Source organism: Aphelocoma coerulescens, chromosome 2, assembly GCF_041296385.1.
Source record: "Aphelocoma coerulescens isolate FSJ_1873_10779 chromosome 2, UR_Acoe_1.0, whole genome shotgun sequence".
NCBI classification, from domain to species: Eukaryota; Metazoa; Chordata; class Aves; order Passeriformes; family Corvidae; genus Aphelocoma; species Aphelocoma coerulescens.
Genome location: NC_091015.1, coordinates 73,842,648 through 73,855,244, shown reverse-complemented (window position 1 = coordinate 73,855,244; position 12,597 = coordinate 73,842,648). Strand labels below are relative to the sequence as shown.

Here is a 12,597-nt window from a genome sequence, read left to right as displayed (position 1 = left end):
GCAAAGTCTGGTGAATTCTTCTTGCAGACCAGGAACAGCTTCAATGTTAAGTCAAAACTACAAATAGACAAGACACCTGTGTCTGCTCAAAATCCACAACTCACTATCTCTCATGAGGGTAGAAGGGTAGAGTTCTTTAAGCCAATTGCCTGGTTTGCTTCCTTTTAAAAAAGAAAGTGCTGCAGTCAGCATACATATTTCCTATAAAATTACAGCTTAGCTCAAAGTCAGGTGTATGGCCTTTCAGGACAACATAGGCTGTAGAAACACACAACTGAGATTTCAGGCCAAACATGATGCAGGTTAGGGAGTTTATGAAAAATCCACGGGCAAGTTGATACAGTCTGGGGTCCCAGGAATGGACCTGCTTAAGTGCAGCAGTAGTTATTTATGCCATCTCCTGAATCCTTCCCAAACTGAAGGGTTTCTTGTCTTCCTTTTAAAAATCCACTTCAATAGGCTCTTACTGTTGTCCAGGCTTGTAAAAAGAATTCTTTGTTCTCACCTTTGAGAATTTCTCAATATCCTCCTCTTCACCAAAATGCTGAGCAGTTATTTGTCTCTGTGAGCTTTTCAAGGCAAGCAGGTGTGTCCTTTTGCCATGAACTGACTCTTCACCCATTCAAGTCAAGAAGAGATGGTAATAAGCTGTTTTGCTTATTCTCAAAACACCTCTACTGCAACCTATAGACAAAGCTCATCCCTCTTTCAGATCAAGGCAAACTCATTCTGTCCTACAACCAAATTCCCCTCACTCCTCAAAAACTACTTCATTGACTTCTTTTCCACCCCCTTCCAATAAGAGATCCATATTTTCACCAAACACCCAACTATGTCTTTCAAAAAAAAAAATCATCAGAAAAAAGGTGCAGAAGCTACCATGTGATGATCAGCACAAGCCATTCCTTGCTTGGAATGACACAGACACAAACTGTTCAGAAATGCACAGCATCAATATTCAGTGCAAAAAAACAAACAAACAAAAAGCCTCCCACACTGAAAGAGTGTAGGCTTAGATGGGATACATGGAAAAAATTATTTACTATGAGGGAGACGAGGCACTGGCACGGGTGGCCCAGAGAAGCTGTGGAGGCCCCGTTCCTGGAAGTGTTCCAGGACAGGTTGGACAGGGCTCTAACACAGGATATCAAGTTGTTAAGAGCCCCCTCATCTTGGGGGACAGAGATCAGAGCACCAGTTCCACAAAGTCTTGTGAAGAGTTTACTTCTCTTCTGTACTCCAGACACCCTGCTGTCTTTATGAGAGATAGTCTTGCAAGGACAGTTTCAAAGATTCTAGAAGTTTTTTGTCACACAAAGGTTTCCTTAACTATTTCTGTTGGTGATATCACTGGATCATTTAGAGTTTTAAAATGCAGTTTCCATTTCAACAGAAAAAAAATTGGTAAAAAAGCAATTCTGCTGCCAACAGCAACAGTATACCTAGGTTTTCAAGTCCTGGAAAGATAAGGTAGGTACTTCCTGAACTTGAGTACAGAAAGAAAATTAGTATGAAGAAAATAAGCCTTGATGTTCAGCCAGATAAGGTGAAGATCTCTCACAAAAGAAAGAGATGGCTAAATACCATTTCAGGGTCAGCCCTGCACCCCCAGAGCCTGAGAATTAAGTTTATCCAAACAGGAATCTCGCTTTTCAGTGAACAGTACTAGTAAGTGATGGTAGTACCATAGATTAATCAATAAAGTGAGAAATAAAGCCAGTCTGATCATGTGTGATAGTTTTAAAGATCCTGTAACAAATGTGCATTTCCAGGAGTGGACAAACTTTGGGTTTGTGGTCATTTAAAAAAATAACAAGGAAGAGCTATCCACATATGTTGCCTGTGGTGCCCACCATTCTGTGTGTTCTCATGTCCCATCCATCAATCAGCAAAATCTTTAATACAGTGTGATACACAACTATCTATCTATTCAACACAATGCCAGATGAGCACATTTTGATTTTGCACAGAGAGCAACGACTGATAGGGTAGCCTAGTACTTGTTAAACCTTTCACTGTATCATCTTCCACTGTATTTCTGTGATACAGGTAAAAGGGTTTTTCAAGAAACTAAATTTGTCGCACATGCCTTTTTTAAGAATTTTACTTCAGCCTAAAGCTCATACACAGCTTACATTTTCGAGCACTCTGGACTTAGCTTTCAAGCTTTACACGTGTTTCCTTTTAATTCTGCAACTAATCCCAGCCCTTGCCAGTGACATTAAACTTACACATCCACAGAAAGGTACTTTGGGCAAGGAGCGTTTAATGCACCTAGCTTCCAGATCAGGATTCCTTCTGTAGTCCAGCATCCACAAGATACCAGTTTAGCTCAAAAGGTCAGGTGGCCAGATGGCTTGTTTGGACTCTAAGATTATACCAAAGACTGTTACAGAATTAACAGTCTCTGGATGTAAGACAAGATGTATATTTGCAAGGTGCCTAAGACAATGGAGGTTTGTTCCATGAGGCAAAGAAGCTATCAGAAATCCCAACCAAATCCAGTTAACATAATTTCTTTTTTTCTTAACAAAAAAGCACAGTCATTGAGGCCAAGCTGCGAAACAGACTTGAGGAGTCTTAATAATATATAAAAAATGAAATATTGCCATATCAGCATTTGGTTTGTCAGACCTAAACCAAGAAATTGTACAGGAAGTATCAGCTCATGCCCAAGCAGGTGAACAAGCCAACAACCCAGTAACTTAAGCCTTAAACACTTTGGGTTTGGTTTTCAATTACTTTTATTTTGATATTGTATCAAATTCATTATGTTCTAAAAGGTAAGGGCTGGCAGCCACAGGATAGCTTCAAGACCATACAACAAACACAACAACAACAAAATCAGTGAAACCATTGTTTTTTGTATGCAACTCTTTAAGCTCACATTCTTAGCATATTTCTGAAAAGAAAAGCACCACCAAAGCCTCCCACACAGCCTTCCATCAAGAAAAAAAACCCCAGCAAACAACACAACCTTCCCCACCTCCCACCCTCACTCCCCCTCCCCCCACAGCAAAACAACAAAAAAACCCAAAGCCAACATAAAAAGCAGTTTTGATTTTCTTTTTTCCCAGGCAGGAATATTAACTGTAACAGGCAAAAAACACCTCATAACTTTCTGGCCAGTAAGAAAATGGAAGAGATGCAAGGCACAGTTTTCTAGAAACCAATCCAACAAGAGGGTAATCTACATACAGATAACAAAACTTCAGTTCTCAGATAAGACAAATCCAATTACAACTTCTGAAACATGCTAGGGAGATCTAGCTTTGACTCAAATGAAAAATAAATACATCTAGAGCCCCACTGAATTCACCTGGAGATGGGTTCAACTGAGACAAAAACAAGTTTAACAGGTTAGGAGTGTTTCTCAGATCTATCCCTTCTCTGCCAGTGGGCTAGTGCCACGCTGTACCCAACAGGCATAACTCCCACGTGGCACACTGGAGGCACACGGGGTGAAGATATGGGTGCACACCATCACCTCCTTCCTTTTAAAGGAAACAGGGCTGTGCAGGCACATAACAAGGTGCTGTGGGTTCCAAAGGCTCTTCCAGACTGAACTAAAAATACTGTGCAGCGCATCTGTTCAGTGCAAACACAGCTCTTGAAAGCTGAACCAGTGAAAAACTTCTTTTCCTGAAGTAGCCTCTCTTTGCTCAGGCAATTAAGAAATATAGCAGAATCTATGACCAAGTGCAATCCTCAAGGTTTGGCATTTCATACCAGAGGCTACAGTAGTCAGGGATATATTTTAACACACGTATATGGCAGTTCATTTATGAGACCACTGATCTCAAACTTTGAGGTAATGAACCCTATTATCCTTCAAGATTTCTTATGGGCCATAAAACTTCATAATATGAATATCTAAACAATGCTTGGGGTTTTTTCCTTTCCATGGACCACAGTCATGAAATCCCAGTGCTCAGAGCTCTCTCTACCAAAACAAGTCCTCTTATAAAATATCAATATACTAATAGACAAATCCAGTTATGAGAAAACTGCTAGGATTACGCTCTTGCGTGGATTATCCAGCTTTTGGGAGGAAGGAGTCACAAAGCTGATCACTCAAAACACATTAGGGATCTGAACAGTCAGACTATGAATCACTTGAAAGACCTGAGACAACCACACCATCTGAGGAGAACACGCTTTATTCCCCTTTCATGCACAGAGATGCAGAGCACTAAAAACACACATGTTCATCACTAGCATCAGTCAGAAGTAATTGCTGCTGCAGAAATGAAATTTTAAGGGACAGCAACAATCACAAAAGGCTCTTCCAGGTAATAAAAAAAAGAACACTACGGCTTAGATGTAGAAGCATCCCTCCTGAACAGTGTCCCAGGCACCCTAAAACTTGCATTCCTTCTCAGCTGAGGGGCTAGCACTCAGATGACTCAATCCTCGCAAAAGTGTAAGTCTGCCTCTGTGAAGAAGTCACTTGAGCATCACAGTGCAAAATACCAAAAAAAAAAAAACCCAACCCCAAACCAACTCTACAAAACAAAGGCCCAAACTCCCATATGTTCTCAAATTCTTTACACTGTCCAATGTATAGAAAATAGTCTACCTGCATATTTTGTGGTGTTTGATTCATCCATGGACCAGAAGCAGTGATCAAAGGCAAACACCTGTAGAAGCACATAAAAAGACAAATTAGGAACTCCAGCTACAAGACATTTCTTTTAAAGCAGTACATATCCATGACAGTGTAATTGCAGCTAGGCTCTACTATTTCTGCAGATCCTAAATCAAGACTGTAAAAAGGCTTCACCAGCAGGAACATTTTTGTGTAATCCTGAGAGTTAAAAAGCTCAATACTTCTATCTGTATGACACACTATACAGATTACTCCTTACTCTATCCCCTAATACAGATTTCAAAACACAGACAAAACCTAATAATTAATGCCACACCTCTCTAGGCACTGACAAATGTTTCTGCCAAGAGTAACCAAACAGCACCCCAAGGACCCAGTATACAGAATTGGGTCAGATGACTATTTAGCAGACATCAGCACAAACGCACAGAAAAGTCCATCCACATGGGATGGACTTCTGATACTCAGTGAAGAGCATTACTATCTACTGTCTACATTTGCCTTAAGGAGCAAATAAATAGTATTAGACTACCTGCCTAAACTAAGAGCACAGTACTGCATCTCAGTAGAGGAAGCTTGGACACTACAAATAGAAGACATAGTCCTATTAGAGAAACAAGCTATCAGAGCTTGCTCTTAATGAAAAGACTTAAGATCACTTCAGTCAAGAGTTCCAGTGAGGTAGAAATTGAATGAGATTCAATATTGTGCTCAGAGGGCTTGCAAATCTGGAACAGTGTCCTGTAAAACCACTTAACACATTGAGATTTGATCTAAGTTTCTTTTCCTGCACATTTGAGGTATTTAACATTAGTTTTTTACAGCTTTAGATTGCTACAAACACAGCTTAAGCTGCAGTGTATTTTCCACATTTTGCCATGATAAACTGACTCTGGATTAGTTAACAGCATAGATTCTGGTTTTGTTATTTGGTTTGGGTTTTTTGGGGGGAGCACAAGAGGTGGGGAAAATCTCAAACCACCTTTTTAATAAAACTTTGCCTGGGTCAAGATTTTCTTTGCCTGGTCATCCAACAGGTAATCTCCTTTGTGAGACAAAGCATGCATGTCAGTGTAGGGCAAGAGCCACGGGCTCTGATAGCCAAAACATGTAAATTGCCTAGAGACAAATCCTGAGGTAAGGACAGAAGACGGATCATTTTCTTTTGGCTTTTGGGGATGAAGAACATCTTGAAGTCCCTGCTATTCAGAGTTGCTACACAATGTAATCTACTGATATGTTGTAATCTAACCCTTCCCAAGATGTCTATTGCTGAAAATATTCCAGAAGGTAACATCAGGTTAGCACAGTAACCTCACCTCCTTCCCTTTCCTCCAGCTTAATTCAAAACACATGAAATGGCCTGAGAGAAGACTTAATACTGAGACAACACTTAGTCCGTAAGACTGAAGAGTTCTGGAATTCCCTTCTGAAGAAAAAACAAACTCATAACAGTAATTTAACAGGGAGGCCTGAGTCACTGCAGCACAAATAGAATCAGACATTATCATGGATCAGGATGTTCCCTGATGTGACTGAGTCAAAGATGTCGTTTGGCCACTGAACTGCAAGTAAAATGCAGCAGTTACTTCACCTCGTCTTCAGACGTTCACATAAGCAGGGAGCATTTTAAGTTACCTTTTGTGCATTTGATCATCAAATATAGGCATAAAACCATGTCATCAGTAAGAAAACTAACCCTTTTCCTAACTTCTGTAGTCCAAGAACTATGGTTTCTCTTCTCATATTCCAATTGTATGGAGATTTTCCTCAGGGGACTTGGTAACAATACCTAGTCTCTCCAATGCTCCAATGGTAAGCAATTAAATCACAAAAAAAATCCCCACACCCTTCTGTAAGGATCCAAAACTGCCCATTCTTCTCCCCATAAAACTGTTACCTGCAGTGGATCACATAGACCATTTAAAAAGGTTACCCAGCTATACATGCTCATGCATAATGACTTAAATGTCAATACAGCAGTACTGTAGGCCAATTTAATCTATTGTCCTACACTTTTTCCCCTAGGTTAACACAGAAAATGATGACACGATCATTTAAGGACTTCTAATTTAAACACTGTTCTTGCAAAGACACTCTTAAAACTAAAATATGTGCTTGCAGCCAAGTGTTTCTCTTAGAAAAGCAGATTTTATTGGGATATTTTTTAAATGGTAAAAATTGGTCAGACTGGTTTTCAAAAGGTCAAAAATGATTATGCAATAGGAAGAGAAAAATTCTGTCTCAAGATAAAACGAATGTAAATATAGCATTTTAGTTTGTTTTCATACTAAACATAAAAAGCCAGAGCATGGATTTGGTCTATTTATAAAATCTGTTCTGAAAAATTGCCAAATCCTTCTAACAGAAGTAACAAGATTACTTCAAAAAGAAAGTGTCAGGCAAAAAGGCAGAAACTGCTGGGGCATGCACTACCTGCAAAACATGCAGGGCAGCTGCAGCAAAACTCCCCTTTCCATTAGAACAGGCAGGTGAACAATTAAACGTTTCTTTGATTAGTGATGACAAAGTAGCAACCTTGAACATTCCCAGCCACCATACATTAAGGATTCACCCAAGCAAAAGAATTGTATGGACAACTGAGACCTTTGGGAAAACAGATTGCAAACGCAGGAATTAACAGAGTAAAAATAAGGCACACAGGAGCAAGATACATGGTCCCAATCAGCAAGGCTCTTCAACATGTACATCAGGAAGGCACTTTATGGGTAATATCTGTAGGCCAGTATCCTACCAAAAGAGTAACCCTTGTACAGAAAAGATGACAAAAAAGGTAACTATTTTATATTTTTCTGATGCCCAGTGCAGGAACGGCAGGACAAGCAATCCCAAGTTGAGCATGGAAGCATACTTGGGGTCAAGACACAGAACCTATGCCATGAAGAAAAAACTAAGTATTCTAAGTATTATTTAATGTGCTCCCTTCTTTCTCCTCTCTTCACTGATTATTATTCCTTAAAACAGAAGTGGTGGGTATTACTCTTTTTTTCTGATAGAAGTGTGCAGAATAATTATTTTTTCTTATTAATTTTTTCTCCCCAGAATCCAGTTTTCTGAAGAAGGTATTAACCCCCCTGTAAATATGAATATCAAAGCCATGAGAAGTTCTGTTAATGTTCAAGTCTCAAACTCAATGGCCAATATTCAAAGTGGGCATTACCAGGCACTGAAAATGCCCTTTTAGCAAAAATCTTTACCAACTTGTACCAAAGCTGTATCTACCAACTATATCAAAACTACTGAAATGTATTTGAACAGAGATATCTGTGACACAAACACAACTTTTTAAACTTCAAGCATCCTATGTTACTTAGCTTTTAACTACATTTTGGAAGGTGTGTAATAGTATTCTTAACTCTCATTAATAATGTTCTGGGCTTTTAAACAACAGAGGGAATTAAACAAGCCTTAAAATTTTCTTATTTTCTGCCAGATTCTATATCTCATACTTCATCCTAGCATCTAAAAGAAAAAGCTAGATAAAAGGAAGCTGCCAGAAACCTGCCACACTAAGGCAGAAGGTTATAAACCAAAGATTTTGAATGAAGGGATGAACTGGGTACATTCAGGACAATTATATAAAAATGGAAATTTATGAGAAAGAACTAGCTGGGAACTGTTGGATCCTGGTACTACTGTATCCAGAGTCATTGTAAGTGTGCACATTACAAAATGTTAAGTATGCCATTTCTAGGTTACAGGGAACTATACTTGGAGTGTTAGCAACTATTAGAAATTGTACAAAATATTTGTTCTGGTAAGCACAACATTTAAGAAAAACAAAAGGTATGAGGCTTTGATGGCTTCAGCAAACACCTGCAGCAGTTTAGGAGAGCAGCTGGTTATTCTGCTAAGGAGACAGCTGGAGGTTATGGCTTCTTCAACAAGGCAAACTGGGATGCAGGCCCATGCATCCATCTCATACATCAGTGAAAAATCTAGAGTTTTGTCTCAAATTCATCTGTACCTGTGGCTTTAAAATGAAATTGCAGATTTTAATTAGATTTTAAACTACAGGAGCCATTGTGCCTGCTACTGCAGTAATATCTCACAGAATCTGAAAAGACAGCCAAAGGGGTGTTCACATTTTAAAAGGCAAAACATCCTGCAGAACTTGTTTTCATTAAGGTTCCTAATCAGTGACTTGAAGAATTAAAAATTTTAAGGGTTTATGTATGCAAGTTACAGGTAATGAGTACCATATCCAATATTAACTGCTTGCCAGTTCAAGCCAAATTACATAATTAGTTTAAAAAGGAGTTTAATTTCACATTCATTATTCTTTTGAAGTCTAATCCTCAATATAAGCCAGGCAGAGTCTGGGGCTTCCAGCATTTAGCATGCATTACCCAGATTGAACATAATCCCTAAGACATTGTCTCTGCAGCTATAAAATGTTGCAAATGTATAGCCCATGTTTAATAGCCATTTCCATCTGATCAAGAGATGGCCAATTAACCACAATTTGCTTTCATTGAGAAGCAGTCAGTCTGACAGGTTGGGTGACTTATGGGGCTACCTGGTTGCTAAAAAGAAAAGGAAGGGAGAACTGAGGAGGAGAAGATTTCATTCACCAGGCAGCTGTTCCTACATCCCTCTTACAACTGCTGAAGGAGATAAGTAATAAAGGACATACACAAGGAAATGGCAGACAGAGTCTACACCAGTAAGTTTAATGTAAGTGGAAGCAATTAAAGAACTGAAAAAAAAAAAAAGTTGGTCACTGTATGACAAACACAAGACGTACAACAGGGCTGAAGAAGTAGGGAGAAAAAATCCAAAGGGACGGACCTGGGGACACAGCTCACAGATCTCAGCTCAGAACAACGGTTTTACCTTTGTTGCAAAATTACACTTAAATGCGATGTTTGTAGAAATAGCAAAACAGCACCCTAATATCCTTATACAAATTTTCCTATCACAGCTTCTGAGCTACCAAGTTGAATTGGGAAAACAATTTATCCATGACTGATGATAAACTAGCACACTAAAGATAAAGAGACTTCCAATATTTACAAACTTTATTTAAAAACTTTTAATTTGAAAATCAACTGTGTGCAGTACCCTAAAAAAACTGTATAAATCAAGAAATGTCATATCACATCTTTACAAACCCAGCAATGCCTATTTTCCACTGATGATGCTAACCTTCTTCTGTCTCAATCTGATAAACATTTCACATAACATCATAAATTTCAGCACAATAGCTTAAGGATATTAATGACCATCCAACTATACCTAACAATAATGTGACATTTACGCACAAGCATGCAGCTGTTCTGGTTTTATCAAGGAAATAAAGGCCATACATAAGCTTTTACATAATGCCCAGAATAACTTTATCTGCCTATAATGGAACACAAATGATGTACTACAGGAAATGAGGGCCCTTGTAAAAACCTTTTTTTTTGGTGGAATTACAACAACAGAAAGAAGGAGGGTTTTCCTCCTTATACAAAAATGTTTAACAACGATCAAACTCTCTTTTATTAAGTATATCAACTGACAGAAGAACTTCATTAAATGTCCCAATAGGTACATATCACTTGGTCTCCCACCCTTCCTCTGCACTACAAACAGAGACAGTCATTACCAAGTGAATTATGGTGCACTTTGTCAACTTTTACACTAATTAGTAATTCCTGGCTATCGTCAAGTGCAAACAAAAATGGTTTATTTATTACTTGGTGTTTTTTGTCGCCTTTTAAAAACTGTGTTTTAGCTTTTAAGCAGAACTGTTGTAATGAAATGTTTTACACACAACACTTATTCAGTCTTCCAAATGGTTTTACGACTGCATTAAAATTTCGGCTTGTCCTGGTCACAGCTTTAACAAGCCATCTGCCTTCCTGCACGTCAGTTGGATTAAAATACATTCTTCCGAAATTATGAAGCTTTTAACTTGGAAGTCTGAAGAACAGATTTTTTTTTTTAATATGTTTTCCTTTATCAAAGCTGTTTTGATCACATACTACAGCAATATGCCCAATACTGCTGCACTGGTCAGTATTTTCAAGCAGATAAAAATGTAAAAAGAGACAAAATACTTACCTTAGGTGGTTTTCTGGATCATTGGCAAAAAAACCCAGCAATGGTGATGAGAAGCATGAATACACCATTCACATAAAGAGAAGGGATCAAATAAAAAAAAAAAAAAAGAAACAAAGTCAGTGTATGTCATTACTACAATCTGAACTTTTTAAATTCACAATGTATTTAAGAGTAATCATATCAGAAGATATTTAAATGACACACCACATATTTTTAACCAATAATTATTTAATTACTAATACAGTACCAAATGAAAAGGAAAGCATCAGATTCTTTGTAAATATAAAAATCTAACAGAACTGCATTCCAGAAGGAAGACAAGTATCTGTTTTGTCATGAAAGATGAAACACAGCCCGTCTCTGGTGGCTAATAAACCAAGCCCGCAAATTGGCAGACCAAGGTGCCAGGATGAAGCCCCATTGACTTCAGCAGTGCTACACAAGCATGTCCAAGGCAAGAGTCAAGCAAATGTTTCTTGCAGAGATTATAGAAGGAAGAAAAAGAAACCTGTGTAGGCTGTGTTCTCCCCAGCCACAAAAAGCCCACACAGCACATAAGAAACCAATGAAAAAACACCATCACCCTTCACACCAAACTCCAACTATCAGAAATAGTACAGGGATGACAAACCCCCAGTCTAAAGACACCAGCTCAGAGTACTTCAAATTGTCCTTAAATGCTTTTATGCTTTTGCTGGGAGGCATGTGGCCACATTATAAATTAAATCAACTTGGGTTTTTCTGGTGGGATTGGTTTCAAGCGAGATCGCTGCCCTGTCTCACTATGCAGCCCTGTGCGCGCTGATGCCAATGCAAGAGAGGAGGTGAACACACAGTGCAGAACTAGACTGACTTAGGCCATTCCTCAAAGCTACAACCTTAGGCACGTGTTTAAATTATATATTGAAAGAAGAAATTTCCACTTGCTCTTCACATCAAAAAAGCATGGATGAAGGAAAGAAAATGTGGATGAAGAGGAAAAACACAATGAGAAAGGTCTACAGGCAAACAACAAGACAAGCAGAGAATGCAGTATGGTATATAAGATAAGATACGGATGAAAAGTTTAGCAATACATGCATTACACAAAATTCAAAGATATAAAGAGGCTACACTCTCAGAGCAGAAACACCAGGGACCAAGCCATGCTTTCATTCACCAGCGTGTACACACCAACCCCACCAACTTGGGAGAAGGGCAGGGAAAACACAAAACACTTTGAGCAGTTTTCTTAGCAACCCACAATACAAGGGCTCAGCAAAAAATTCTGAAGGGATGCAAATCCACAAACACATCTTATGCAATCTTTTCTGCCTACTCTCAGTTCGGACCTCAGATGACACATCTGCCTGAAACAGAAGTTACAGAGCTGGGACACAGGACTGGTGTAATGCAAACATCATTTGCCTTCCAGCCAAACCACTTGCTGCAGCTTTACCCTTTCATTAGTGGTGACTACACAGCTCTGTCCATGGCTAGCTCATGAACAGGTGGTTCAGAACTTGTGCAGAATGCACTTATCTAATTGAAAAATACATTTAGCTCTACCCTGAATATTACCATTTTAATCCATTTTCAGATGTGATGCAATTACAATGTTATCAGCTTGTCTAGACAAGAGTCCCGGCACCACCTCTAAACTTCCAAGAGAAGTTGCTATTGAAAGAAGTCATCCAAGTTTTTTTGGAAAGCTTTTAAATACACTCATACCTTGAAAAATAATTCAGGATTATATCAGCTTTACTAGAGAATTCCTGAGAGACTGCTGTACAGGTTCAGCAGAAGTCCTAAACAGTTTACTTGGAAGTAAAGTCCAACAGAAAGCTTATCAACTGCTTTTTCTTCCTGAGATCGTTCTTATAAGCCCTAAATGGAAAAAGGTACAGAACACCACTGAAGTAAAAAAATGGTTTGAC

At 38.7% G+C, this 12,597-nt stretch overlaps 1 protein-coding gene across 5 annotated transcripts in view; it reads right to left on the bottom strand.

Moving 5' to 3' along the window:
• Positions 1-12,597, bottom strand: part of KIF13A (kinesin family member 13A) — a 104,654-nt gene that overhangs the window by 53,793 nt on the left and 38,264 nt on the right. For all 5 annotated transcript variants that reach the window (XM_069008025.1, XM_069008020.1, XM_069008022.1 and 2 more), the window contains exons 3-4: positions 10,682-10,694; positions 4,580-4,640 (exon numbers count right to left, since the gene is read on the bottom strand). In XM_069008025.1, coding sequence (XP_068864126.1) covers positions 4,580-4,640; positions 10,682-10,694 — 74 coding nt within the window. The remainder of the gene's footprint in view (positions 1-4,579; positions 4,641-10,681; positions 10,695-12,597) is intronic.